General features: G+C 46.9%; 1 protein-coding gene and 1 long non-coding RNA gene across 4 annotated transcripts; one reads left to right on the top strand and one right to left on the bottom strand.

The window, feature by feature from the left end:
• Positions 1-1,544: 1,544 nt before the first annotated feature.
• Positions 1,545-9,979, bottom strand: LOC134170016 (uncharacterized). Its single transcript, XR_009967095.1, has 3 exons — positions 8,232-9,979; positions 6,950-7,611; positions 1,545-3,669 (listed from the first exon to the last, which is right to left on the bottom strand). It is a non-coding gene; the product is annotated as an uncharacterized LOC134170016 (long non-coding RNA).
• Positions 9,980-10,519: 540 nt separating this feature from the next.
• DHRS7B (dehydrogenase/reductase 7B) lies at positions 10,520-25,700 on the top strand. Of its 3 annotated transcripts, none has more exons than XM_062631056.1 (7): positions 10,520-10,654; positions 19,309-19,484; positions 21,343-21,458; positions 22,100-22,310; positions 22,951-23,043; positions 24,671-24,823; positions 25,135-25,700. In XM_062631056.1, exons 2-7 carry the CDS (start codon positions 19,334-19,336, stop codon positions 25,338-25,340), a joined length of 930 nt encoding a protein of 309 aa, XP_062487040.1. In that variant the 5' UTR covers positions 10,520-10,654; positions 19,309-19,333; the 3' UTR covers positions 25,341-25,700. The 3 variants fall into 3 exon arrangements, with proteins under 3 accessions (XP_062487040.1, XP_062487037.1, XP_062487038.1); XM_062631053.1 differs by lacking the exon at positions 10,520-10,654 and adding an exon at positions 14,209-14,297; XM_062631054.1 differs by lacking the exon at positions 10,520-10,654 and adding an exon at positions 16,108-16,197.
• Positions 25,701-25,871: the final 171 nt, after the last annotated feature.

Genomic DNA, 25,871 nt, shown 5'->3' with positions numbered 1-25,871 from the left:
GGAAGAGCTCTGGTTTGTATATGGCTCAAAAATGTAAACTTGTTTTATAAAGGAACACTGCAAAACATGCTGGGATGCTGAGGAGAGGCAAACTAAGTAATATACCAGATGGTTTCATTAGGGAAACTAAACCCTGGTGGTCAGAGAGATTCATCCATAGCAAAGAAGAGCAAGGACTGGTGGCTTTGTTCCTACTGTTATCTCTCTTTCTAAGCCCATGTCACCCCAAAAGCCACTCAGTCTCTTCCTAGATTCTCTGAGAAAAAGCCCTGTGAAAGCCACTTAAACACCCCTCAGAATAAAGCTAAAGATTACCAGATTTAGTACAAGGTGGACGAATAATGTCGTAACAGCATCTGGTATTTATTCACTGGGATCTGAGTATTTCCAGTTAAACACAATCCCCAATATTACTACAGTCTAAATCCAAGTAGAGAGTTATTCTTATTCTGCAACAACCTACTGTTACTAATCTCAGGCTTTTCTCCATGGCTACCACATCAAAACAAGAGATAAAGATAAAAGAGAGAATTTCTGCCAATTAAATTTAAGTCCATCTCTCTGAAAAAGAACCCAGGAGACCAAAAAGCCAATGCGCATGTTCAGTGCCCTGCACATCCCCAAATGTTCACACAGGTTTCTATGCTACTCTGTCTTGCAGAGTCCCCGCGTTTACTCAGTGCAGGGTGTGGTGTCTTACACAGAAAGAACAAGAGCTGTGAGTCTATAAACCCAAATGGTTGCAGAAATACCTGCTTTTGGTACTGTTTCCCTCCCAAAGAAATATTTAATTTGGAAAAATACTCATTTTTCTCTCTGGCCATTTCAAGAACAACTACAACATTTAACTGTTCTTGCTCCCTAGAGGTTTCGTGGTCCACTTCTTGAAGACCTGATGATGATGTGATAAGCATTCTTAGAGACCTCATCAACCCATGTGCAAGACACCCATCCTTGACCACATCTGTCAATGGGAGCTGAGGCCCAAATTCACCTCCTAAAAGCAGAAAGGTAAGAGATTTAAAGATCAGTTCTAAAGAGGAGGTTTCCAACGTATGAATGTTACCTTTCAAACTTTTAAGTTCCCTCAAAGTTTTCCTTATTTTCCATAATGAGGAGACTCTTTAAGCCAGGAATCCAAGCTGAAGTTCTTGTCAGTGAATCATTTTAGAACCAGAGTAAAAATCCACTCTAAAATAATGTAGAAAAGTGGCTCTGGAGATATTTTGAGACCAGCTCCTGACTTGGGAGCTTGAGGCAAGCTCTAGAAGAGGGCAGTGCCATGAAACCCTTTGCTTTCTATCTTGTGAAGACACCAGAATCTTTCCTCTGAAGTATAAAACTTTGGCCTTTAAAACACTCCTGGATTGTTCCAGCCCACACAGTAAAGGTGACACAACAGCACAGAGCAGCAGTCAAAACAACACAGGGCTGGGAAATAGTGACAACATTTTGTCACCTAGTAATTGTTATATCAGGGCCTGCTTACTCCACACACAGGCACAAGAATTTACAGGTTTTGCTCTAGTTTCATTTACTCTTGGGAATGTTTCTAGAATGAAACCTTTTGGTGCAGCAGCCAGCTTGGGAAAGGACTTGCCTCTGGGGGAAGGGAACAGTTTCAATCCCTCCTGTGTCTCCTGGAGGAATTTTTCACATTAAAGCATTGATGATTATGCTAATCAGTGCTTATGCTCAAATGCCAATGGAATATAAATGTTGATAGTAGCTAAAACATACTGCAAATGTGCAGCAAACTCTTCCTCCAGAGAGTCATCTACGTTACATGACAGCTCATCTGGGAAGAAGCAGTGTTCTTCATATGGAAAAGCAAAGTAACCGCATCTTCGATCCATGTCATCCCAAAATGGCACTTCTAGACTCTGCTGCACAGCCATGAATCAATTCTTACTTCATCACTTGGGCATACTTTTCCATATAATATGTGTTAAAATGTCCAATTTAGTTCTCAGGTAAACGTGAACCTTTCCCTTTGATTAGAGGTGTGAGCAAGATCAAGGATACAGCTAGGATTCCTCACATAAACTTGGATTACAAGTGGAGCTGTCTTAAGTTTGAACGAACAAGAAGCTGAAGACCCTGGTTCCAAAAGTGGATTTGAAGGTGTCTCTTCAGGAGCTTGCACTGCTTGCTGGTTTGGAATGAAGGATTGAACAGCTTGAAAAGTTCTTAACTCTGCACATGCTTGGTAGATCTGAAATTCAGGCTGAGTTGGACATTGTTCAGCCTGGAGAAGAGAAGGCTCCAGGGAGATCTTGGAGCAGCTCCAGTGCCTAAAGGGGCTGACAAGAAACCTGGAGAGGGGCTTTGGACAAGGGCCTGTAGGGATAGGAAAAGGGGAATGGCTTTAACCTGCCAGAGGGGAGACTGAGATGAGCTCTTAGGCAGAAGCTCTTCCCTGGGAGGGTGCTGAGGCGCTGGCACAGGGTGTCCAGAGAAGCTGTGGCTGCCCCATCCCTGGCAGTGTTCAAGGCCAGGTTGGACACAGGGGCTTGGAGCATCTAGTGGGAGGTGTCCCTGCCTGTGGCATGGCGTTGGAACTGGATGAGCTTTAAGGTCCCTTCCAACCCAAACCAGCCTGGGATTCTATGAATATGTTGCCATAAAGTAGTATTACTTAAGTGTCATCCTGCTTTTGGCAGACCAATCAAAGTAAGCCCCTAAGCAGGAGAGAAGCACAGCTTGGATATACTGTGGTAGATGCCGGACTTTAACACTCTCTCCTATTTGGCTTCCCCTGGACCCAGGCCTACAGGTATGGAGCTCATTTCATCTTTTAGTATTTTCAGGCACTCTAAAAAAGACAAATTCTCCCACAATGTAAATGGCAAGAAGTTACAGAACGACTCTGCTTACCAAAATCTACATGGAAAAATGTTTGAAATCCTAAATAGATCACTGTTACCATTTTTAAATTACTCTATTTTTAAATCCTTGGTGATCTTTTTTTCCTAGCTCAAGCCTTTTCTCATCTAAGCATTATGAAGTTCCATCCAAGTAGTAGTACCATTACTTAACCCAAAGCCTTTAAAGCACATCAGGTTGTATGACCTGTCTGACCGCAGGGCTTAAACCTCTGGAGATATCATGGGTAGAATCTGTTGCATGATTCTGCCTGAAGCTGATTGCCTTTAGTTCCCAATAAAGCTCATCTGAGACACTTCAGACACCTCACAGTCTGGGGAGAACACTGTGTACCTGCTCATTTATCCTGGGGACAAAGGAATGACCTTGCTACAAAACTGAATGGGTTGTATGGTCGCAGCTACTCCAGCGTCTCTAAAGCAAAGGTTTAGTTTCCAGCCCAGTCCATTGGTATCCAGTGCCAGGTTAGACGTTTCCACATGGATTTCCCAGCACAGGGGACAGAGCAGCATCTTGAATCCACAATATTCAGTGACAGAGTTAGTTCAGCTGCACAGGTCCTGCCAGAAGGATGTTTTGTCAGTCCAAGGATTACAAAGATGGGTGGATTTTAATGGATTGAGCTGACTTACAACTTTATAATCAACTCCTGAAGTTTTCCCTTGGAATCACAGACCCCTGGATAGCTCATTTAAATCTACTGACAATAAGCTTCCTTGTCTTTGTGATCTTTTGCAGCCCTCTTCAAAGTAGCGCGCAGAATTCCATAGGTTGAAAAGAGTCCTAGAAAAACAGAATGCCTGCACTTAACTTTTGTGAAGATCATTTGTTAAGTCTCCCCATCAGCACTGTCATAGGATCAAATCTTGGCCCCAGTTGAACTCAACAGGAATTTTGCCACTGACTTAAATGGAGCTAAAATGTCACTCCTGCTATTTGTCAAGTCAATTACATCCAGACAATACTTTAACATCTGGCTTCAACCGAACACACAGAAATGTTTGCTCCCTCAGTCTCTGAAGAGAACACAGGACATTGGCTATCTCAATAAAAATGAAAGCTTTGTTCTTGGCAAGCTGCTTGTAATTAAGAGTGGATCCGTCCAGTGACACTATCGGAACCAAATGCCTGTTCTTTAGCATATAGTTATTGGCAACCAGCATCAGGAGGTTCTCTGTCATTTTCTGGGAAGAATGTCAAAAGCACCCGTCTACTGTTGAAAGGCATTCTGTTGTAAAAACTTGGTTTAGAACAACAGATCTGCCCTCATCTGTGGTTTCCTACAGACGAGGCGGGGTTTCACCCAGTTCATCTTCTGCTTCCCACTGGAAGGTCCCTTGCTAGGTTAGGTAGGGCTGTTCTATCTAAACCTCCCTCTGAATATGGTGATCAAAGGTAAGGCTGAAGAATAACTGATTGTAGAAGGATAATGGGTGAGAGCTCGTTTGCCTCTCCAAAACCCAGCTGAGACAAGGCATTATTGTGTTATTGCAAAATCTTCAGGCTGGGACAACTACACCAGGGGCACATCTTTTCATGCACTAAAAATAGGAAAGCTATAAAGTAATTTTATTAGTGGTGACTTAAAAAGATCTGTTTGGATGGCAAGAACCGCTGGGTGATGTCTGGATGAAAAGGGGTGCACAAAGAGAGGGGCTTTTATGCCTAAAGTAGATGAGGATCTGCACACCGTCATTCCCTGCTGCAAGTACCATATCACACACCTGTGCAAAACCAGCTTCCCTCCATCTCCTTCCATCCCCTGGGAAGCAGAACCAAAATCAGGCTCCAGGATCTGATGAGCCTTAATTCCCAGCACTTAAATAATTAGCTTCTCAAATGTACGAAAACAAGTCTCATTTTCTGGATTAATGAAGGAAGTTGGGTTCCACTGAGCAAAGCTATTACAGAGCTGCTAATGCACGGCTTGATTTCATCGCCTGCCACTAAACACAGAGCTATGCGGACTCCTGGGAGAGCAAGAATACAAGGAGAGCAATGCTGGAGGGTTAAAGTGGAAGGCGGGAGGGGGGGGGGAATCCTAGCAAGACTTTGTGGTTTTATGCACAGGGAGGGCTGGTTTTATTTGTGTGTCTGCTGAGCTGCAGCTGGCTTTATGAAGATGCCATATAACCCCCCAAAAAAGGCTAAAACTCAGTTTGATCCAAAGGGCTGGAGGGTTTGCTTTAATCACAGAGCAGGGTAACAGAAATGTAATGGTTTTCCTAACTGGAAGGAGAAGGGACTGTGAAAATGTCAGACTGCTTTGCTCTGGCATTGGAAGATTTAAACCTTGGCCATATTACATGAACAACTCAACACTATCGGGACTGTTCCCTTCCCCTCTCTGCTTCACTATTTGCTGCCTTGCCCCAGACTCTACTGTTTCATACAGGCAGAAACAAGAGCCTGCACTGAACCTCTCCTTGTGGTACATCCAATAGGGAACAGAGTATAACTAGGAAATCAGGGCTTTTGAGATGTAACTACAGCTATTCAACAGAGGCAAAGTCATGCATCTTCTCAGACAAGGGGAAATGGAGAGGCCAAAGGAGTGTTGATTTCCTTAGATTTGTCAACCATCAAAAAGCCTGTGTGTCATTCTCCCCCAGTCATTAGTACATCCATATTAGTGGACCTGCAGTTCTGGATGTGGATTTGGGGGTAAATAGCTTCTTAACACTGAAGTTCTTCTAACTGCAGTAGTGTCAGTATGCCCTCAGGCACACTGCCACAAGTGTCACATCCTGCAAAACCAAACCATACTTTTTGAGGATGAAAAGCCTGTCATTGTAATGGAAGTCCTGGGTTAATACACAAACCTTGGTGCAGACACGCAGCAGAGTTGAGAGACTAAGGAGGAAATCAATGGAACTGTGAGGGCTTGCGCAGCCAAGTTTGTGCTTCACAACCCAACTTTCAGAGGTAGGGCTGGAGGACATGCAAAACCTCATCACCTTCCCAGATCGGGAGCAGTGTTCTAGAGGTGGACGTTCAGAGTTAAGCATCTTTGAAAATGCAGAGATGCTGCTGCTTAAGTCCGGGCTTGTTGGACCACTGAGGAGTTACACCCTGGGTAATTTAGCTGAAGCAATCAGGAAATAATTATGTACAGTGGAGAGTTAAAAGATGGCAATTAAACTGTCCAAATAAACAACTGAAGTGACTAAAAAAAAAAGTCCACCCAAAGCCTACTTTTGAGGCACTATTTAATGTAAATGAATCACTTAGTGGACAATGCAACAATCATCTGTTCAGCTTCTCTTCATTATCAAAAACAATACAAAAGGATTGGCAGGGAATAACCATGTGCCAGAGGGAGCCCTTTAGGAAATACCACAGAATGTGGCCTGGCTTTTGTCTGTTCTTCTATTGTGTTCTGACAATGCTTCACTAATGAATGTCCAATGTCATTTTGGTTGCCCTTGTTTTTAACTTTTGTTATGTTTTTTTCCCCCAGACAGATCAGTAGTAATCTTGGCCTGAATGAACTGAAATGCTTCTTCATGTTAGGAAGGCTTCCACACCTTATACATCAGTTTTGCCAAGGTCTAGGAGGATGTGTGGTCTCTGGCACCCTGGGAAATCCCATTGAAGGTGATGAGGCAAAATCCTTCCATTTGGGCAAAAATCCATTAAAGAAATCATCACCTGCTTGGAAACTTTGAACCCTTACTGAATTCAGTACTTCAGGGAGTTGGATACTCAGTAAATTCCTCTTTGAATACTCAATTTGAAATCACACTAACCTCATTCAAAATCAAATAAGCTATTTTGTCCATAGGGAGTATTTGTACTGATCATGCCCAGCGTTATCTTGGGAGTTATCTGCAGGAAACTGCAAGCTAAAGGGAATCGCTGTGTGGGATATGGGGAGGTAAACAGACCAGGCAGGCACCTATGCTAGAACAGAGGCTAAGAAGACAGTATCAAGCAATGGCCTGTCATTAAGCTTCAGAACTGATGATCCACTGGCATTCACATCCTTTTTTACTGCTTTGGAGAGGCTGGAAGTTCCAACTTGATGGCATAACGGGTCCCCACAGGAGTGCCCTTTTCTTACCTTGTTCCTTGGCTGACTCCTCCACTGCTGTCACCACTTCCAGCTCCTGCAGTGCTGTGGTTCAGCTCTTTGCAGACCCACAGTGCAAACCAAATCCCAGAAACAGAGTTAAGAAAAAAGGGCAACAATGAGACAACAGAGAAAAGAGAGGGGCAGATAAGTAGAGAAAAAGGAATGTGGATTGGCCCTTAGACTTGGGCTTCCCAAGGTTGTCCCTGAGGTTATTTGTATTAAACAAAATCTTAGGCTCTGCAGCGAATTCTAACAGACAGAGATTATTTTTGTTAATCCCAGTGACAATAAAGCATGTGGGTTTGTAGTTAACGCTATCTAAAACTTGAGATAGAAATGCTCACTTCATAAAACCTCACTACTAGCTCAGGCTTCCAAATAAAACAGAGAGAGATGGCATCAACCCCCTGGGGCTTCTGCTTGCAAAATCCCCACCCAGTTATCTTGCAATGTGGGAGTTTTACTCACAGCATGTATTCAGAATGTCACTGAAGGTGGGACTCAAGAGGAGGGCTGCCAGCCCATACTGGGGCTATTTACATTACCATTGCCAGCTTCTTCCCATCCTTCAGCTGGAAATCAATACTGTTGAAACAGAGACTGCAAAATGGGTGGCACAACTCTGTGGCCACCACTTGGGATAGTGCAACCTGAAACAGAAGTTTACTACTATGGTACTTCCATAGAATCATAAAATGGGTTGGGTTGGAAAGGACTTTAAGATCATCCAGTTCCAACCCCCTGCCATGGGCAGGGACACCTTCCACTAGAGCCCGTGGCTCCAAGCCCCATCCAACCAGGCCTTGAACACTGCCAGGGCTGGAGCATTTACCACCTTTTTTGACAACCTGTTAAAACCTTAACTTTACTTCAAGATACATGATTCTTGGTACCTACTAAGCGGAGCTGCAAAGTAGGGTCATGGAAATTGATGGTTATGATACTTTAGAGCTGGAATCCTGAATGTTGCCTTTTCACTGCAAATTGTATTTGGGCAGGGAGGGACAACTACCCAGCTTCTAATAAACAATAGCTCATTTTGCAAGTCCATTGCCACCATTTGCACCAACTGACACTTTTTAATAGCAATCTCTGTTAAGAGACAAAAGATTTCAAGTAGGAAGGAAAAAACCCAACCCCCTTATTCTATTAACACCCAGGATACTAAAGGCATCATCCTAATATTGGGATACACAGAGAAGAAAACAGGTTAATAACCCCCTTTCTTTAATAAACTTCCCCTAAGACATCCCAAAAGTGCATTCAGTACCATTCTGCTCCTCCCTGCTCTGGTAAAGAATGTTTTAGTCCCTGGAGTGGTTGCTGAAGTCAGGTCTCACTGTAATTACATCTCACAGCAGTGCGGGGAGACTTAATTACCAGAGTCACTGGAGGTGTGCTGCCAGACAGATACAACCCAGCCCTGCCGGGGGAGACACAAGGATCCAGCTGCAGTGGGCACGTTAGGGAAGACAACTGGAGTTTGCAGAGAGGGTTTTGAGATGCAGCACCGACACACCCAGGAGCCTTTATTGCAACCCCTCAACTCCATCATGAGGGAGTCTGTGGTTGAAAAACCTCTCTGTACTCACCAGGAGATGCTCTGCCACACCGCAAGATTTCATATTCAACTTCCCCCCCACATAGAAAAGAGTGTGACTCACCAGTTTCAAACGGTGACATTTCATTCCCAAACTATTCTGGGAGCAGCTGGCTCCATAACACATGGGGATGTGGGGAAAAGGGAGGAGGGAAGAGCCAGATTGCAAAGTGAAAACTACTCATTCTCTCCCCCACACAGGTATGCTGCTTTTCAATTGCAGAGCCACATCATCTGGGACACGCTGGCAAATTCCAATGAGGAAAAACAATAAAACAAGCACATTTCAGAGGGAAAAAGAATTTCTATCTACACACACCAGTGATGCAATTCCCTCTCAGCCTGGAGGGATTGGGAGACTGGTTTGCTCTCCATATCTAATAGATGTGAGGAAAAGCACTGTCCCCACTTCTTCCTAGTTTGAACCCCGCCGTTCTGGGCTGCTCCTTCAAACGGTTTCTCTGTGATGCAGACCCAAGTTTTAGTCATCAGCAATATCTTGCTAACGATGAACAAATGTATGTGCAGTGGGATGGTGACAACAGGGGAATGACAAAGAAATCACTGTCAGCTCCCAGTCCTGAGAGGAGTTTTGTGTCACGCTCCAGTTTAGCGCTGCTCATGTCCCTGCTGTGGGGATGTCACTGCCATAACGTGCAGCACGTGAAGGCACTGGCCTTGTGGGCTTGTCAGCACACACATGAAATCACTGTCACTGGTGCAGTGCCACAGGCAGCAGCATCATCTCTTCTGGCCTCAGACTATAAATCTGTGCATGGCTGACTGGCCTCAGAGCAGCAATCCAGCCCCATTCATTAATGGTGGTGAAATTCCATGGGGAGGGAAGCTGTAAGGGATGTAACCTCGCAAGTCTTCCCAATGGGAGCCTGGATGCAGCTTTATAGCTTGCAAGGCACAAAGGCTGCAGGGATGTGAACACACAACTCATCCCTACAGATGAGTGGCAGGGGGGCAAGGAGAGCCTCAAGGCAGGCCCAGCTCAGGATGGGTATCTTCATAACCCATTGCTGTGCATGTCTGCACAGGAAATGTTTGATTACGATTTCATTCATCTCCTCTGCTGTCTTTATACAAGAAAAAGGCTGTTCTGGCTTTCCTTACCCCACACTGACTTGGGACCTTGCACTGGCAGATTCAAGCCTATCCCATTCTTTACTTAGGGAAACCTCAGTGAAACCGGTGCTCATTCAAGGAAGAGGAGGCTGGCTCGCTGCGGGATGCTGGCATGCAGCAGCAATGACCTTGGCTAGGTAACTGTCTCCTGAATACAAAGATGGATCTAAAAGCAGCAATTCCCTTTAAAAAGAAACAACCAACCTTCAGCTAAGGTAGGGAAAAGCAGCGGTTTGTTAAAGAAATGCATCTGTCAGAGCTGGGTTTTCTTTTCCCAGCTTCCCTAAATGCCCTTCACCAGCAGGGAGGGGGAGGGGACCTGCTCTTTGAAGCCTTTTCCTTATGGGAATAGAAAACACGGAAAGAATTCAATTCCCTGCCACAGCCCAGCAGCACTGATCTATGCTTCAAAACCCAGAGCCCAGAAGACGAGCTTGGCTGGTGGGTATGGGTGGCTCGGAACCTGTGTTACCACCACATTAGCCTTGCTCAATAGCCAGCATCGCGAAGTGTCCCCAGTAGTGTTAAAGCACAGAAGGAAGAAGGGGAAGGAATGGAGACTGGGGAAGGAAAATTAGGGAATTCTGTGTGGAAAAGAACTGCGGTTGTTCAAACCTTTGGTCAAAAGCACCATCTAGTGAAGAAAGGGCTCACTGCAGCTGGCATTGCTCTCTGGGGCTGCTGCAGCAGCGACAAATGGAATGTGACTTTCACCACAGGTTTGCCTACTAAAATAACCCCAAATATCCCCACGTGCACAGCCCGAGCTCTGAATGAACAAGGACATACCCCAAAATTGCTACCCCCTGTGTAAGTAGATCTGCAGTGGAAACGTGTTCTCCTCCTCCCATCATCTCCCACCAGAGAATCTCAGCCACCCTGAAAGCCACAAGGAAGGAGGCACCACAGGAAGAGGAATGATTTCCATGTTATAATCTGAGAGCTAAGGAAAAGAAAAGGTAAGGGACCGGTCCAAGGTCATGCAGGAAGCCAGAGGCAGATCCGGGAATAGAGATCAGCCACCCTGAACCCAGGGATGCCTGAACAATAGCACAGCCTCTCCCTCTGTTGTCATTTAACTCTTTCCTAACCCACCAAATACCAGAAGAGGGGCAGGGTATACATTTCTCTGCATGACTTCTTGCTGCTTTACAGCTCTTAGGGGCCCAGCCCTCAGCCCTTACCTGCTAAACCATCGAGGGAAGGCAGCAGGAAAGGACAGGGCTGGATATCCTGAGATCAGTGAAGGTGCAGGTAGGAGATACTTCTATACACAGAGCTTAAGCTGTCCCCTCAGCAATTAAAACAACCACAATTAGTACCTTTATGGAAACGATACCTCAGCTTTGCCACATCTCCATTTCTGTGTGTGACAAAGCATCACTATCTCCTGTCACAGCAGTTAAAATGGCTGTGGTGTGTGTTTGAGCATCTATATAGAGGATATTGCTCCCTCTTCCCCTGCTTTTGGGTTAGCTGCAATGACTGGGGATTTGCGGCACGATCAGACATCACAAATGCAGTTTCACTAAGTCTGTCTACACTGGTGTCATACTGAGCCTGGAAATGCTGCAGTGCAGGGGCTGGAGAAGGCACTACTTACAACCAGCTGGAACCAAACCTTAGAGAAACTAACTCAAGAAACCCCAAAACCGATTCAGGTGATGCAAAACCCCCTGTGAATGCAGTGACCTGAATGTACAGCAGACAGAGGAGCTCAAAGGAGTGACCAGGGGTCCAGCGAGAGGAGTCTGATGTCCCTGAGTCAGAGCCCAGTTCCAAACTAGAACTATAAGTGGAGCAAAGATTATGATCATCTCCTTGAATCCACTGCTTGGAAGGGACACAAATGATTATCCACAAAGAGCTGCACAGGAGAAGAAGACAAAAAGCCCCAAGAAACTCTTATTTATCTGTTTTCTGTCACAGGTCTCTTTTCATTCACTCCTATAAACCAAATCCATGCAAACAGGGAGGAGAGTTTGTACTTTTGAGACAAGAGAATCTTTAAGCAAGCCACAGCCCTTTGAACATCTACATTCTCCAGCCAAAGGCACTGTGAAACTGGAAGCTTTCAGTTCAAACTAGTTCAAGGATGCTTTCCCTGGGGAAGGTTTTGGTTACCCAGTGGAGGTTTCTGCTCTTAGGGTAAGCAACCAAAGCTTTTCTTAAGGAAGAAGCTACATCTCGTCCTTGAAGAAAAGGTGATAAAAAAAGAGCCTGGAAGAACTAGAGCACAAAATTGTTGCCCTAGAGAATAGGGTTAAAAGGCTGTAGATGAGCACTCTGTGATGCTTGCAGTAAAGCAGATGTCACCAAGCACAAGTGCAAATAGTTGTGTGAGTTTGGAGGAGGTTTTCCCCCTCAAAAGAGCTCCTGCAATTCAGGAGGGCAGCAGTAGAACAGGATGTTTGTCAAGGGAGTGTTAAACTGCTAAAAGGATTCCAGCCCTTTGCAGTTCTGGCCTGACACAGTGAGGAAGAAGAGGGGAGAGATTAAGTGCTAACAAAAGCAGCCATTAACTGTAGAAGACTATACCAATATTTACCAGTTGGGTCTGCATGGTCTCCAGAACAGAAGTCCATTAGGGGCATAGATTCCCCCTAATGCTTCTGAGAACAAAGCCATGTCCATGTAAGTGAGTTCAATGTGCAATGTGTCACTCAGCAGGTTTAACTCTAAGCTGAATTTGTTGCTAATTACACCGGGTTAACCTAAGAAAATAGGATCCCAGTCAAAGCCCCAAAGTCAAGCCCTAGTTCAATGAATTCCCTTCTCTAATTATGATCCCAGTGTAACCCTTTGCTCTGCGACTCCCTCCTGGTACCATCACTGCAGGCACGTGGTTTCCATCAGCACCTGCCAGTGTGGTGACAGACTATTCCCTGTTAGAATAAAACAGGCTGGCATGTACCAGGTAATGCCCACAGGAGCCCTCAGGCAACTGCTGGCCTATAAGAAGAAGAATCCTATAGGATACAGCTCATCCTGCTGCTTTGGTGGGAAGGATGGTTTGAAATGGCTTTTTGTAGCTCTGATTTTCATAAGACTGAAAGGACCACAGCTTCCATGGCATAACCCCCCCTGCTTCTGGATGTTATTGGTCAATACATAATTTGTGCAAATAAGATTACTGAGTCTCTCGTTTCACAATGGCCCTGAAGCCAGAGCAGTGCATTCCCATCATACCCTCTGGAATGTGAGTTTTCAGGAGGATCTTGGATCCTTTTCTCCTTTTGCCTGAAATATTGATCCCTTACAAATGGCAAACTTACACTGAAGCTGTGAATTCATTACAAATAATGATTAAAATGCCTTTCAAGTAACTGTCATAAAAAGCTGTCCATTACCTCACTGCTTTCCTCAGGGAAAGACCTCTTGGATTAACTGCCTTTGCCACCAAAGTATTCCCAGCTCCCTCTTAATGGCTCTTGGGCTCACACATACCATAATGAAGAGGAGGAAAAGCTCCCAGCACTGGAATGAAGCTGTGCATCCTCTCCTTCCTCAAGGCAAAAACTCCCAACACCACTGATTCCATTGAGGCTTTTGGAACCTCAGGTTTTCCACAGGTCTGCTCAGGTTTGTGCTACAGCCTGGGGCACTCTATTGCCCCTTGTCAGCACCATTACCTCAATGAGACGTAAAGCTGCAGGACATGCAGTGCATTGAAGCCCCATTTCATCACAGACAAACTGAAGTGGTCCCATAGCACTGCTGCAGCACTCACAGAACTCACCTGAAAACAGAGAAACTGGATTTCCCCCGATCATGGCTTTGAAAATGCCTTTTGCTCCTCCTGTTGTTGCTCACAGCCACGCACTGCCCACGGTCCTTTTGCAAGGAGTTTCTCCATCTTCAGCTTCCATGTGGAGAGACGTTGGGAGCTCCTGCATCAGAAGGATGTGGAGCTGTTGGAGTGAGTCCAGAGGAGTCCATGGAGATGCTGCGAGGGCTGGAGCAGCTCTGCTCTGGAGCCAGGCTGAGAGAGCTGGGCTGGGGCAGCCTGGAGAAGAGAAGGCTCCTTAAGGGGAGACCTGAGAGCAGCTCCAGTGCCTAAAGGGGCTGCAGGAAACCTGGAGAGGGGCTTGGGACAAGGGCCTGTAGGGATAGAAAAAGGGGAATGGCTTTAACCTGCCAGAGGGGAGACTGAGATGAGCTCTTAGGCAGAAGCTCTTCCCTGTGAGGGTGCTGAGGCACTGGCACAGGGTGCCCAGAGAAGCTGTGGCTGCCCCATCCCTGGCAGTGTTCAAGGCCAGGTTGGACACAGGGGCTTGGAGCAAGCTGCTCCAGTGGGAGGTGTCCCTGCTTGGAGCTGGATGAGCTTTAAGGTCCCTTCCAACCCAAAGACGACCAAAGGAAGGGCCGGAGCCCCGCGCTGTCGGTGCAGACCCTCGGCCCCAGCGCTGCGGCGGGTGGGGGGAACCCGGTCCCGCTGTAGGAACCGGGGGCCGGGGCCGCCGCTCCCCGGCCGGGCGGCACAGGCGGACGGACCGCCGGCGGGTGGTACCGAGGCGGAGCCGCCTACCATTGGAGGAGCACCCGGCGCATGCGCACTCCGCCGCCACTTCCGGTGGTGGCCATGGTGACAGCAGCGGCCAGGTAGGGCCCGGGACCCCCGCGGCCTCCCCTCAGCCCCCGGCCCGGGCTCCTCCGCGGGCCTCGGGTCCTTCCTCTGCCCGCGGCACCCCCACACGGCCCCGCTGCGGGCCTCGGGGCTCGCCCGCCTGGCGGTGACCTCCCGGGGAGCTGCGAGGGGGCAGATCAGGGACTCACGGGGTGGGATGGGTTGGAAGGGGCCTTAAAGCTCATCCAGCTCCAAGCGGGGACCCCTTCCACTGGAGCAGGGTGCTCCAAGCCCCTGTGTCCAACCTGGCCTTGAGCACTGCCAGGGATGGGGCAGCCACAGCTTCTCTGGGCACCTTGTGCCAGCGCCTCAACACCCTCACAGGGAAGAGCTTTAAGACTTACCTTTGTTTGTCCCCCAGACAGCAGTGGTGGATTTTCGGGTGCGGGGCTGGAAATGAAGCTTGTAACTGAATAGAAGTGAAAGGGAGATTTAGGAGAAGAGGACTTCTCAAGTCCAGGTGTGGGTTTGGGTGCTGGAAACGTACTTTCTCTCCCTTCCTGTACCATGAAGTGAGGTTGTTTTGCATAATGCTAAAACGTGTGTGTGTGTATATATATATATATATGTAATATATATATACATATTATAAATAGTATGTTAAAATGCAAGCCGGCTGCCTTTGAATAACAATAACAATAGGGTTGTTATTCAGATGGGCTTTGTCGGTGATGCTTCAAGTGATGCTTCTGACATGGTCAAATTACCCTAGAAAAAGTGAATTCAAAGTATTCTAACCAATATTAACCCACCCCCAGCAAACCTCAAACACTGGGTCGTTGTTGCCAGCTGCTTACAACCAGACCTACCCCTGTGTAGCACTTGCATGGTGCTCTTAATGCCACTTGCCATTCTGGTCAGTTTATTGTATTCCTTCTCCCGAATTTCTTCTCTGTGTTTGACGTGGCTGCGTTGCAGTGAGCTCTGTCCAGTTCCTATGGGCCTTCTTTGGAATTTTACTGGTTTCTTGTGACCTCAGTGTGTTTTTTGCGCTGTTTTCTGCTTATGAAGTACGGAGTGAAAGCTGTGAACATGGAAGTGCACCGCGGTAAATCAGTCAGCTGAATTAATGTGATCTCACTGGGGTTTGAAGGAGGTTTTTGAGGTTGAATTTCCCATTTTGGGGGGGGTTACGTCAGAAAACTTGTCAGTAAATTTGCATTGTCAGCTATGTGACTTTTCCTCTCTGATTTAGATATCTACAAGTTTGATTTCAGCTTCTTTCCAAAGCAGCTGGGTCAATACAACCGTTTAGCTGATAGAAACCATAAGTAAGGCTCTTTTTCCTCCCTGTCAAACACTTCTAAGGGATTCAGTGCATTTGGTCTGCTGGAGGGAATGCCCATTTCCCTGACACGTATGAGAAACTCACTTGTCAGTTCAGTTGTGCTCAAAGGCTTCAGAACCCTAAGGGAAGAAGTTAAAAGTCTGTTTTAAGCAGCACGATACCCATTGCAGAGTGTGCTCTATGACACCAAAACTAATCCCACCAATAGAGCACTGATACTGCTTCACAAGCTGCCTTTATTTTCTTCCATCTAAAAGAGAAGTATTGGTCTTTGGGGATGCTCTGGATTCAACACCACGAATTGTTTAGTACTAGAAGTAACCAGAGGATCATCGGGAGGTTTGTACCATTCTGAATTCACTTCTCTCTCTTCAGCCTGGGGGTTAAATTCCCCCCCTTGCATTTGAAAGGTCACAGCCTCTACTCCTCATGTTTGTTTTTAGAGGCAGCTCTTGGCTGGGCTGGCATTGGGCAGAGCGCATTTGCTTGGAATGCTGCCACTTCCAAATTTAAGTGAGGGCTGTGCTGTTAAAAGCCCGGAGGGAGACACCACCTCAGAGGCACTGGCAAGTGAGTGCTTTTCAAAGGTAGGATATTGTGCTTTCTTCAGCCTAAAGTCACTGGCTATTCCAGCTTAGAGCTGCTCTGCTTCAGGACAAGGGCTTCCTTAGGAAAAAATGATCCTTTTCCCTTCCTTTTAGCCCCCCCTTTGAAATGGCACCTTTTGATTGCTGAAAATAGCCTCCCAGTTGCTGCCATTTGTCACGTAAAGGACAATGTGATTTTAGGTGGCTGCAGCTAAAGGAGAATAGCTGTTGTGTATCCGGGGGGTAGTTTCTTCTAGGTCTTGGTCTCGTCTCTTTGCTGCCTTTAGTGCACTCTCGACCTTTTTAACTAAGACCCTTCAGAAATCATTGTCCTGGGGTTTATGGGATAACATCCAGGTCTTGGTTTCAGATGAAAGCTGGGGTTTTTAACTGGATAGATATGATTTCTTTTAAGGTAAGCCTTTCAAAGAGTTTCCAATCACCTCGGTATGTACATTGTCAGTGTTCTTATTTCTGCTCTCTGATCACCTGTGTGTCCCAATCCTGCCTTTTGCGATGGGGAACTGAGAATTACAGGACTTTCTTTGAACCAGTTATAACCAGTAGCATCACGTGATAAACTGGTGCCATAAACATGATCTGTTAAGAGTTAATATCGGTGTTTTTCAGCAGGAATACCCAAATGTTTGACCAAAGGTGACGGTGGGGTCTCAAACTGAGAGACTGGGTGATTTGTCCACATTGTATCTATAATACAGAGAAAAAGGGGAGGGGAAGGAGAGAAAGAAAACCAATAAAAGGCTTGGAAAGTGTTTTTCAAATGAGAAAGGATCAAAGAGACCTTCTCTGCATAGAAAGTGCATGAATAATAACTGATGTGATTCAGGAATAACTGGTTCATGCTGATGAGGCACCAAAACACAGCTTTTAGTTGCTAGGCTTGGGGCAGGGGGGGAGCTCTTTACCACCAGCCCCTGTGGCAGAGTTTAGTCCTTGCATAATCAACCTTTATTTTTGCCTAAGAACATGGAAAGAACCAGGCTGGCATCAAGCATGGGACTCTCTCCCATCTCCTAGTGTGCTTTAGCTAGAAAAGGTGTCAAAAAAGCCCCCTCTTTCTAGTTACCTTTTCATCTGCTTTCCACTACCTGCTGAAATCAGAAGCAAAGCTGCTCAGGACCACATCTTTTAAATACCTCAGTGTGGACCAGGGCTCATAAAGGAAGCTCCACTGCATCTGTCAGCTCCCACTCTGGAAATACTGAAAGGTCCTAAGTGGGAGCTGAAGATTTTTGATCCCAAAATGTCCTGTGAGCCACAGCACCTGCTGTCCCTGCCCACACCTCACCTCCTGAATGTCAAGAGGCCTTTGAGAGCAGAAAGAAAGGGACAACATAGAAGGCAACTGCTGTAACTGAACATGGGCCAAAAAGGAAAACTTTCTGCTCATCCAGCCTAAAGAGACCAAAACAGCTCTTTCCCAGGAAGTATTTTAGGGGTGCTGCACACTCTTATGCTAAATGAACTCTGCTGTGTATCAATACAAAATAGTCTGTGTACAGCACAAAGAGGGATGAGATGCTGCTCTGCGTAGCTGGGTGCTGGGCTCATGCACTGCTTTGCAACAGAATGAGTTTAATCCTATTTGGGTTCCTGATTCCCCACCTTGAGCACCCTCCCTCTGCCCGGGGGAGCTCATGGCCTGGATGTCTTGCTGCATTATGCACAGTGTATTACACAGTGGGTTAGCTCAGGAATGGGGAGCTCCATAGTTCCTTGAGAAGAGCTGTGTACTAACTTAAGGGGTTTAGTTTTAGACCTTGTCAAGTTTATTTCAAGCCAGCTCAGCTATCTTTAGGTGCTGTTTTATTGTGTTCCAGCTATCCCTCCAGAAATACTTACTTTACACAGTTCACTACTGCTTCAGCAAGCTGGTCTCCTCACTGACCAGCTACATCAGGAATTCTGCCCAAGCCCCTGATGGAAATCTGGAAGAGCCTGGTATTTTCCACATTAGCTCTGTTCCATGGCATGCAGCACCTCTGTCGTCATCTCAGATCCCTACAAGTTCAGTCCTGCTTAGTGACACTGAAATCTGGCTTGGCATTATCAGTTACCTCTTGTTTTCTCCTTCTTGTGCTGTTCTCTGCACAACAGGACTAAGATGATACACTAATACTTGGGTTTTACCTTAAGTGTGACCCCAGAGTTGTAGAGATCCCAGGAAGGGATTTAACTGACTGCACTGTGCCACCAAGCATAAGAGCTTTGGGTTAGATACAGTGGGAAAGTGAGTGGCCTTTTTTACAGCTGAAGTATCACTTACTCTTCTATCCATGGAGTAAGCAGTAACATAAACTACTCCCTTGAAGGCAGTGGCTTAGCAAGGAGATTAGGGTTATGCACTGGTATCAGAATCCAGTTCCAGGATGAGCTCAAGGTCTCATAGCTACCTTTAGCTTGGGTTTCATTCACAGGTTTAGTTTCAGTACATTAGAACACAATTAAAGTGCATGATTACTGTTGGCATAAGAGCACGATCTTAGGCTTTACCCTGCTAGAATGGACATGTGATTCATTTAAATCAGACAACTTGTCTCTGCTAACAGGTGGTGAAAGACGCTGAAGATGGAAGCACAGATTCCAGTGTAGCAAGCAAATAACAGGCTACAGAGAAAACTTACTCTGAGCCACCAGAAGCCAGATTGGTTTATATTCATCTGGGATGATAGGCAGTAACTGCTCTCTGGGATATAGATACTGCGGTACTGGCTGTTCTAGAGAAATCCAAGAGGTTTTATTACAGGCAGGAGGATGCAGAGGCACATCCCAGCCCAGAGGAGCTTTCACTCTGAATACAAGAGAGTGAACCTAGAGCAGAATGGGGGAACAGCATCTCTGAAGCCAACTCTGTGAGAAGTCCAACTCCAAATGTCCTGCTGGGATGTGCAGATGAGTGTTTCAGTGCTTCAAACTGGGCACTGATGTGAACTTTGGAAAGTCGAAAGGAAGGGATGAGGCAATGAGGAAGATACCTCTGTATGGGATCTGTTTATTGGTCATCAGTGCTAAGGAATTCCCTAGTTTTCAAGCCTCTGCTCCTTTTCTTGCTGATGAAACAGTCTGTTCCCTTCCATCTTGTGGCTCTAGGAAGACGGTTCAGAAAGGAAAACTCATGGATTTCACAAGCACAGTCCTCATCCCACTGCTTTTTGGCAGTGTGGGGATCTTCGCCCTTTTTCGCCTGCTGCAGTGGATGCGGATGCGAGCGTACCTCCAGGAGGCAGTGGTGGTGATCACAGGGGCTACTTCGGGCCTGGGAAAAGGTAAGTGCACACAGAAGGGCACCAAGGGCAGGACAAACAGAGGTTTGTGAAGGGGCACTGGAGGAAGAACAGGAAAGGGCAAGAAATTCCTATTGCTTGGAATTTTGAGGCAACCCTTGCACAGTTAGAACTACAGCCAGCACAAGCTTTGGTGCAAGAGAGTCTCAAAACTGAAAGATGGTTTTCATCACGCTGTATAAACTGGAGGTCATCAAAGCCAGGAACAACTTAGGCTATTCCTGCACTGTCAGGGGGCTTTTCTCTAAATCCTGGAGTAGCCAGGAAGTCAAATTGTTTCTCTAAAGCTTCCCAGAACTGGTGGTCTGTATTCACCTCTGTTGTATTTCCAGATACTCTCCTATACTTCCCATTTCACCTCCTTGCCCCTCTCGCCCTCATGTGAAGGTACCTGTTTCTTGCGGTACAAATCCATCCATTCTAAATTCAAACTCTTGGCAATATTAACACCAGTGAATAGAATCACAGAACCTAGAATGGTTTGGGTTGAAAAGGACCTTAAGATCATCCAGTTCCAACCTCACTGCCATGGGCAGGGCACCTAGACCACATCACCCAAGGCTCTGTACAACCCAGCCTTGAACACTGCCAGGGATGGAGCATTTACCACTTCTTTGGGCACCCTGTTCCAGTGCCTCACCACCCTCACAGTAAAGAACTTCTTCCTTATATCTAACCTGAACTTCCCCTGTTTTAGTTTAAACCCATCTATTCTAAATTCAAACTCTTGGCAACATTAACAGCAGTGAGTAATAGAATGGATTCTTTGTCTGAGTGGATACATTCTTTAATTCTACTTTTTAGAATTGCTTTAAAAGCTTCTTGAAGAGAAGACAAGGTGCTCTCTGCTATCAAGGCCTTTCATTAGGATGAGTACATTCATAGAACAAATAGAGCTTAAATTGATGCTGTCTTTGCATGTGGGCTTATCCTGAAGGATAGGGGGTTCAGTAACTGAACAACCAAAGGAGATGCAATGGGCCTTTGCCTGTCACAACCAAAGAGATGGGGAGTGCTAAAGCAATTTGTCTTTCACATCAAGAAGAGACAGAACTAGTATCTCAGCTGTGGTAGGCTGGGCAGATGCAGCAGTGTGGTGTTGGCTGTATGGATTTCCACCATCATACACGGAAGTTTCCTCCCTTATTGACTCAGTGGCAAGATCTTCCACTATTCCCCTCACTCCCAGTTCTTAATACACCAGAGCACCTCTAATTACTGTGTGTTCTTATACACCCTTTTTACATCCACTGTCATCCCTTGCACAAGTGATTTGTCTCACTGGGTCACAGAGGGGTAGGGTAGAACATGCAAATGCCTCAGCAGCTGGTAGCACTGAAAGGAGCACAAGCCATCCCTTCTTCAGCCTTGCCCTAATGATCACCCTGATGAAGTCATTAGCTTCAGGGCTTCCTGAACCTTTGGAGGTGTTCACTAAACCCTAAATCTCCTAAAACCAGGCCCTGCTGCATTAGATGACACACAAAGGAACTGTAGTCCCTATTATGAGGGGCATGTAGTCAAAACTGAAGAGGCACAGGCAAACCTGACCAGCTGATGGGGGAGAATGTGTGACCAGCACAGTAACTGCATAACCAGCACCCTAACTGTGAGCACAGCAGCTGCTGCACTGCTGTCACATGTCTGTCAGCCACAGAAAATGGCATCTTGCACCTTCACTGTAAATCACATCACTATAATTCCTCATTAGGAGGACCAAAGCCACCTTAGACCCTTGCCAGCTAAAAGAACTTTTAGCCTATCCCCCACTATGATGTGAACCTGCTGTTTGTCTGTCATTCACATATCTACTTTGCTCTCTTCCTTGCTTCCTCCAAAGAATGTGCCAAAGTTTTCCATGCAGCTGGCTGCAAGCTGGTGCTCTGTGGTAGAGACAGGGAGAAGCTCCAAGACATGGTGCAGCAGCTTTCCTCTGTGACCAACCACCGCAAGAAGGTGAGTGTGGGAGGAGAAGCTGCTGCTCGTGGTGGTACAGAATGGCTTGTGGGTTGTTCTGTTGAGCAATAGGAAAAATACAACTCTGTGGTTAGGGATAGATCCTGCTCTAGGAGTGCACAGGGCTGACAAGTCAGATCTTGTAGAAACCCTACAAAAATAAGCCATCTGAAGGACTCCTTGCCTTGGAATGGAAGTGCAAGTGCACAGTGCCCTCAGCCTTTGCATCTGTATGTCCTAGACTGAATCTGGGAAGTGACTTTCCTTCTGTTGGCCTTTATTCCTGATGCTTGGTTCTGCTGACAGTGGCTAAGAAGGGTATTGCTGGCTATGCAGAAGACACAGGGGTTGGGGTTTTGACTTTTTCAGATGCATCTTCTGTAGTAAGATAATATGATGCTTTAGTACTTGAGGGAGATCTCACTTGCCCCTTTCTTAAGCTCTATAAGGAACAGGAGCAAAGAAAGATGAGAGCACAACCTGCTCCTGTTGTGTGTTCCCTCCAAATGGAACTGCTGCACAAGGTCTGGGTTGCCCTACTTCTGTGCTTGCAGAGCTGGGAGATGCCATCATGAACGTGCACACACATCACATTCAGCACAGCCTCAACTAGGCTTTTGCTAACTTCTCTTTGTCCACAGACACACAAACCTCACACTGTGGTATTCGACCTCTCGGACACTAAAACTGTGCTAAATGCTGCTGAAGAGATCCTGAAGTACCTGGGGCACGTGGACATCCTGATCAACAATGCAGGCATCAGTTTCCGAGGCACAATTGTGGACACAGGACTGGATGTGGATAAGAAAGTGATGGAAACAAATTATTTTGGTCCTGTAGCCCTCACCAAAGGTACCCGTGATCCACATTACTGGGGGACAATGGATTTAGCTGATACCTTCTGCAGGCCAACACAGCTAAGCACAGTTTAACCTCTGTTTGTATTTGGTACAGTACAAGAGGGGAGGAAAGTCTTGTTCTAAAAGAGATGCTTGGGCATGGCTGCATGGGAAGTACCTGATCAGAGATACTATCTTGTATAAAGCATTTCCTGACTCTGGTCTTATGAAGAGAGCCATGGTTAGCCTGCCTATGCTGCTAAAACACTCAAGCAGGCAGACTGGCTCCTAGGTGAAGCTGTAGCTTCCATGGGAAGCTTCTTTGGGTACACAAAGCTCAGCCTGGAGGGTGTCAAGCAGCAGGAAATGCAGTGGTAAAAGAAAACAGCAGGTCCTGCTGATGGTGCCTGCGGGAGATCACAGGAACCGTGACAAGCCTCTGTGGCACAAGGAGTCTCCTCACAGGTGAACATCCCAGCCAGACTGCAGCTTCAGTCTGAGGCATCCTAAACACTATCCCTTGCCCAGCCCCTGCACTGAACAAGGATCTTGTAATTCACTTGGGCATCTTAGAGCGCTCTGAAAGCATTGATTCTTGACAGCAGTGATGGCAGCACTGGGATTCTCAATGGGTCTTTTCTGTCTTTTGCTAGCGCTTCTCCCCTCCATGATCAAGAGGAGACAAGGCCACATTGTGGCCATCAGCAGTGTTCAAGGCAAAATAAGCATTCCTTTCAGATCCGCATGTAAGTACCTCCACAGAAGATGGGAAGACATATTTGGGGCACTAGAATGAATGAATACTTGGCTGCTGCTTCCACTTTTAGCTCTGTGTAGAGCTGGCTGCATACAGGGAGAGCAGAGCTGCGCATCCTTCTCAGTGTTGCCACAAAGCACTGACAGCTGTGGAGGAGGGCACTCTCAAATACAGAATCTTAGCCCTGTCCCTGGTAAGGGATGGGGAAGGAGAATGTGTTTTCAGTGTCCTGAAAACAGCTTGATATACATAGACTGGTTTGGGTTGGAAGAGACCTTAAAGCTCATCCAATTCCAACCCCCTGCTATGGGCAGGGACACCTTCCACTAGAGCAGGTTGCTCCATGCCCGTGTCCAACCTGGCCTTGAACACTGCCAGGGATGGTGCAGCCTCAGCACCCTCACAGGGAAGAACTTCTGCCTTATATCTATCTGAATCTACCCACTGTCAGTTATTTTCCTATCTTAACACTTGAGAGTCCCTGTAAACAGCCTGAATAACTGTATTTGACTGTATTTTATCCTTGCTGTTTGCCTGGTTCATGTCCTGTAAAAAAGCAGAACCTTTTTGTCCTGGTAAGTTCCAAAGTGCCATAGTACAAACAATGCCAAATCAAAAGCCTAAACGGTTCTCTTGATCCAGCAAACTTTGTGCTACATCAGTTATGACAAGAAATAATATTGCTGAGATTACTAGAAAAAGCCTTGTAAAAGATGGAGGAACTAAATGGAGAGTATTTGACGTAAAAGCATCTGTAAACCACTGAAAATAGGCATAAAAAGGGCAAAGTCCAGTGATGATAAGAGTAGTAGAGCATGCTGAGTGCAGGAGAATGGGGACCATCTGGATAATCTCCTCTTGCAGATAATGTGGGGATGATTGTGCCAAGAAGCATGTTCTGAGGAGCCTGCAGAGCCACACGGGGCTGTGAGTGTGGAGCTCAGCTCCTGCCTATGTCCTCAGACAGGGATCACAGCCTGTGCTGAGCTCCCTGCTGCTGGTGTCAACCCTGCAGCCATATTCAGGTGATGGCAGGCACAGTGGCAGTGACCAAGTCCACATGGGAAGGGAGTGAAGAAGAGCTGCTCAGGCATTTAAAAGGGGGAAATCCTGCCCTAGGCCACGCTTCTGTCTGCTTGTGGGATCAGGTTTTGACTTGTGTGCAGCTGAGCTCTGAACCTGCTCTGCAAGTCTGTAGTACTCAGCACACGTAGGCTCAGCCAGTGCCAGCTCTGCTCTCCTGTACCAGCACTGCATTCCCCAGCCCCAGCCTATCCTGTCAGATGCTTCCCAAGCCAGACTTCCTGTCTCCTTTACCATGAGCAGGAGGCAGCTTGGGTTCACTCTCCAGTGCTTTGGCCTGGCTGTGGTGTTAAGCTCAGGACCCCAGCCAGTTTCCAGCTTCAGTGTTTGCATTCTGCCTTCCTCATCCCCACTACCTATTGCTGCCATTCACTAAAAGAAAACCAAACTACACACAAACCAACACAGAAGTTGGAGAACCGCTGGCTTCTTGCTGAGAAGTGGGGGCACTGCAATGACAAACCCATTCAGGGGAGTGAATCTTCCTTCAGCCCTGCTCCTTCCCATTGCATGGTGCTTTCCCTGTTTTTCAGATGCTGCCTCCAAGCACGCCACCCAGGCCTTCTTTGATTGCCTACGAGCAGAGGTGGAGCAGTATGACATCGATGTGACAGTTATAAGCCCTGGCTACATTCAGACAAACCTCTCTCTCAATGCTATAACAGCAGATGGATCTCGCTATGGAGGTGAGATATGATTCTGTGCCCTGTATCTAATGCATCTCCACCTCACTGAGTTACTCCAAAGGTGGTGGGGACACAGGGTAGCCCTGAAGCATCAAAAGATATCTCTGGATGCAGGGTAGGAACAGCAACCCCCAAAATTCAGCCTTCTTAGACAACAGCTACTGACTTCTAGCCCAGCCATGCCTTACACCTGCCTGTGCTCCCACACACAGCTGGTGTAAAACCAAAACCATCCAAGCAGCCATGCACAGTTAGAGCATTCCCAGGAAAGGTGCTCAAGCATGGGCTTACCTGAGGCTTTCCTTTGGCAGTTATGGACAAGAACACCGCGGAAGGACAGACGGCTGCAGAGGTGGCTCAGGTGGTGCTCAATGCAGTGGGACAGAAGAAGAAGGAAGTACTTGTGGCTGGGCTGACGCCCTCCCTGGCTGTCTACCTGCGAAACCTCTGTCCCAGGCTCTTCTTCAGGTTAATGGCAGAGAGAGCAAAAAAGGAGAGAAAAGCAAAGGCCTCTTAGAGCTGAGCTCACTGGAGCAGGGACTGCAGGGAGAGGCTGAGCCCCTGCGCTTCAGCTGGGACATCGGGAGGTGCTCCTGCAGGAAAATCCTGTCTCAGAATGCTGCCGTTTACCATTGCATGGAGAGTGGGAAGCGGGTTCCCCCCACGGCAGGACAGGCCCGTTTGCTGGAAGACAGCACCTACAGCTCACCTGGAAAAGGGTGCTTGAACAAAGGGGAGAGCTGAGGCTGCAGCGGAGGCAGCTCAAGGGAACACGTCGCAGCAGGGGATGCTGGAAGACAGCACCTTACTCACCTCACTCCAGGCTTGCTCAGCTTTACTGGCCTGCTACAAATAAAACCCACCCGTTCTGCCTTCACGCAAGCAGATCTTGTCTTTTCCTACCCCATGGCTCCTGTGAAATACACTCCTCAGCTCACTGTCTCCTTCCCACTCCTTCCACTCTAATCCAGAACCCACTGCTTGAAGTGGGGAACTTCACAGAGCATGCCACATCATCTGATCTGTTCAGCTGAAGTCAAGCCCAGTG

The sequence above is a fragment of the Pezoporus occidentalis genome, unplaced genomic scaffold (assembly GCF_034315485.1).
Source record: "Pezoporus occidentalis ecotype Australia unplaced genomic scaffold, CSIRO_AGI_Poc_V1 ctg365, whole genome shotgun sequence".
Taxonomy (NCBI): domain Eukaryota; kingdom Metazoa; phylum Chordata; class Aves; order Psittaciformes; family Psittacidae; genus Pezoporus; species Pezoporus occidentalis.
Note: the sequence above shows the minus strand (reverse complement) of the source record. Positions and strands in the feature narration are given on the sequence as shown.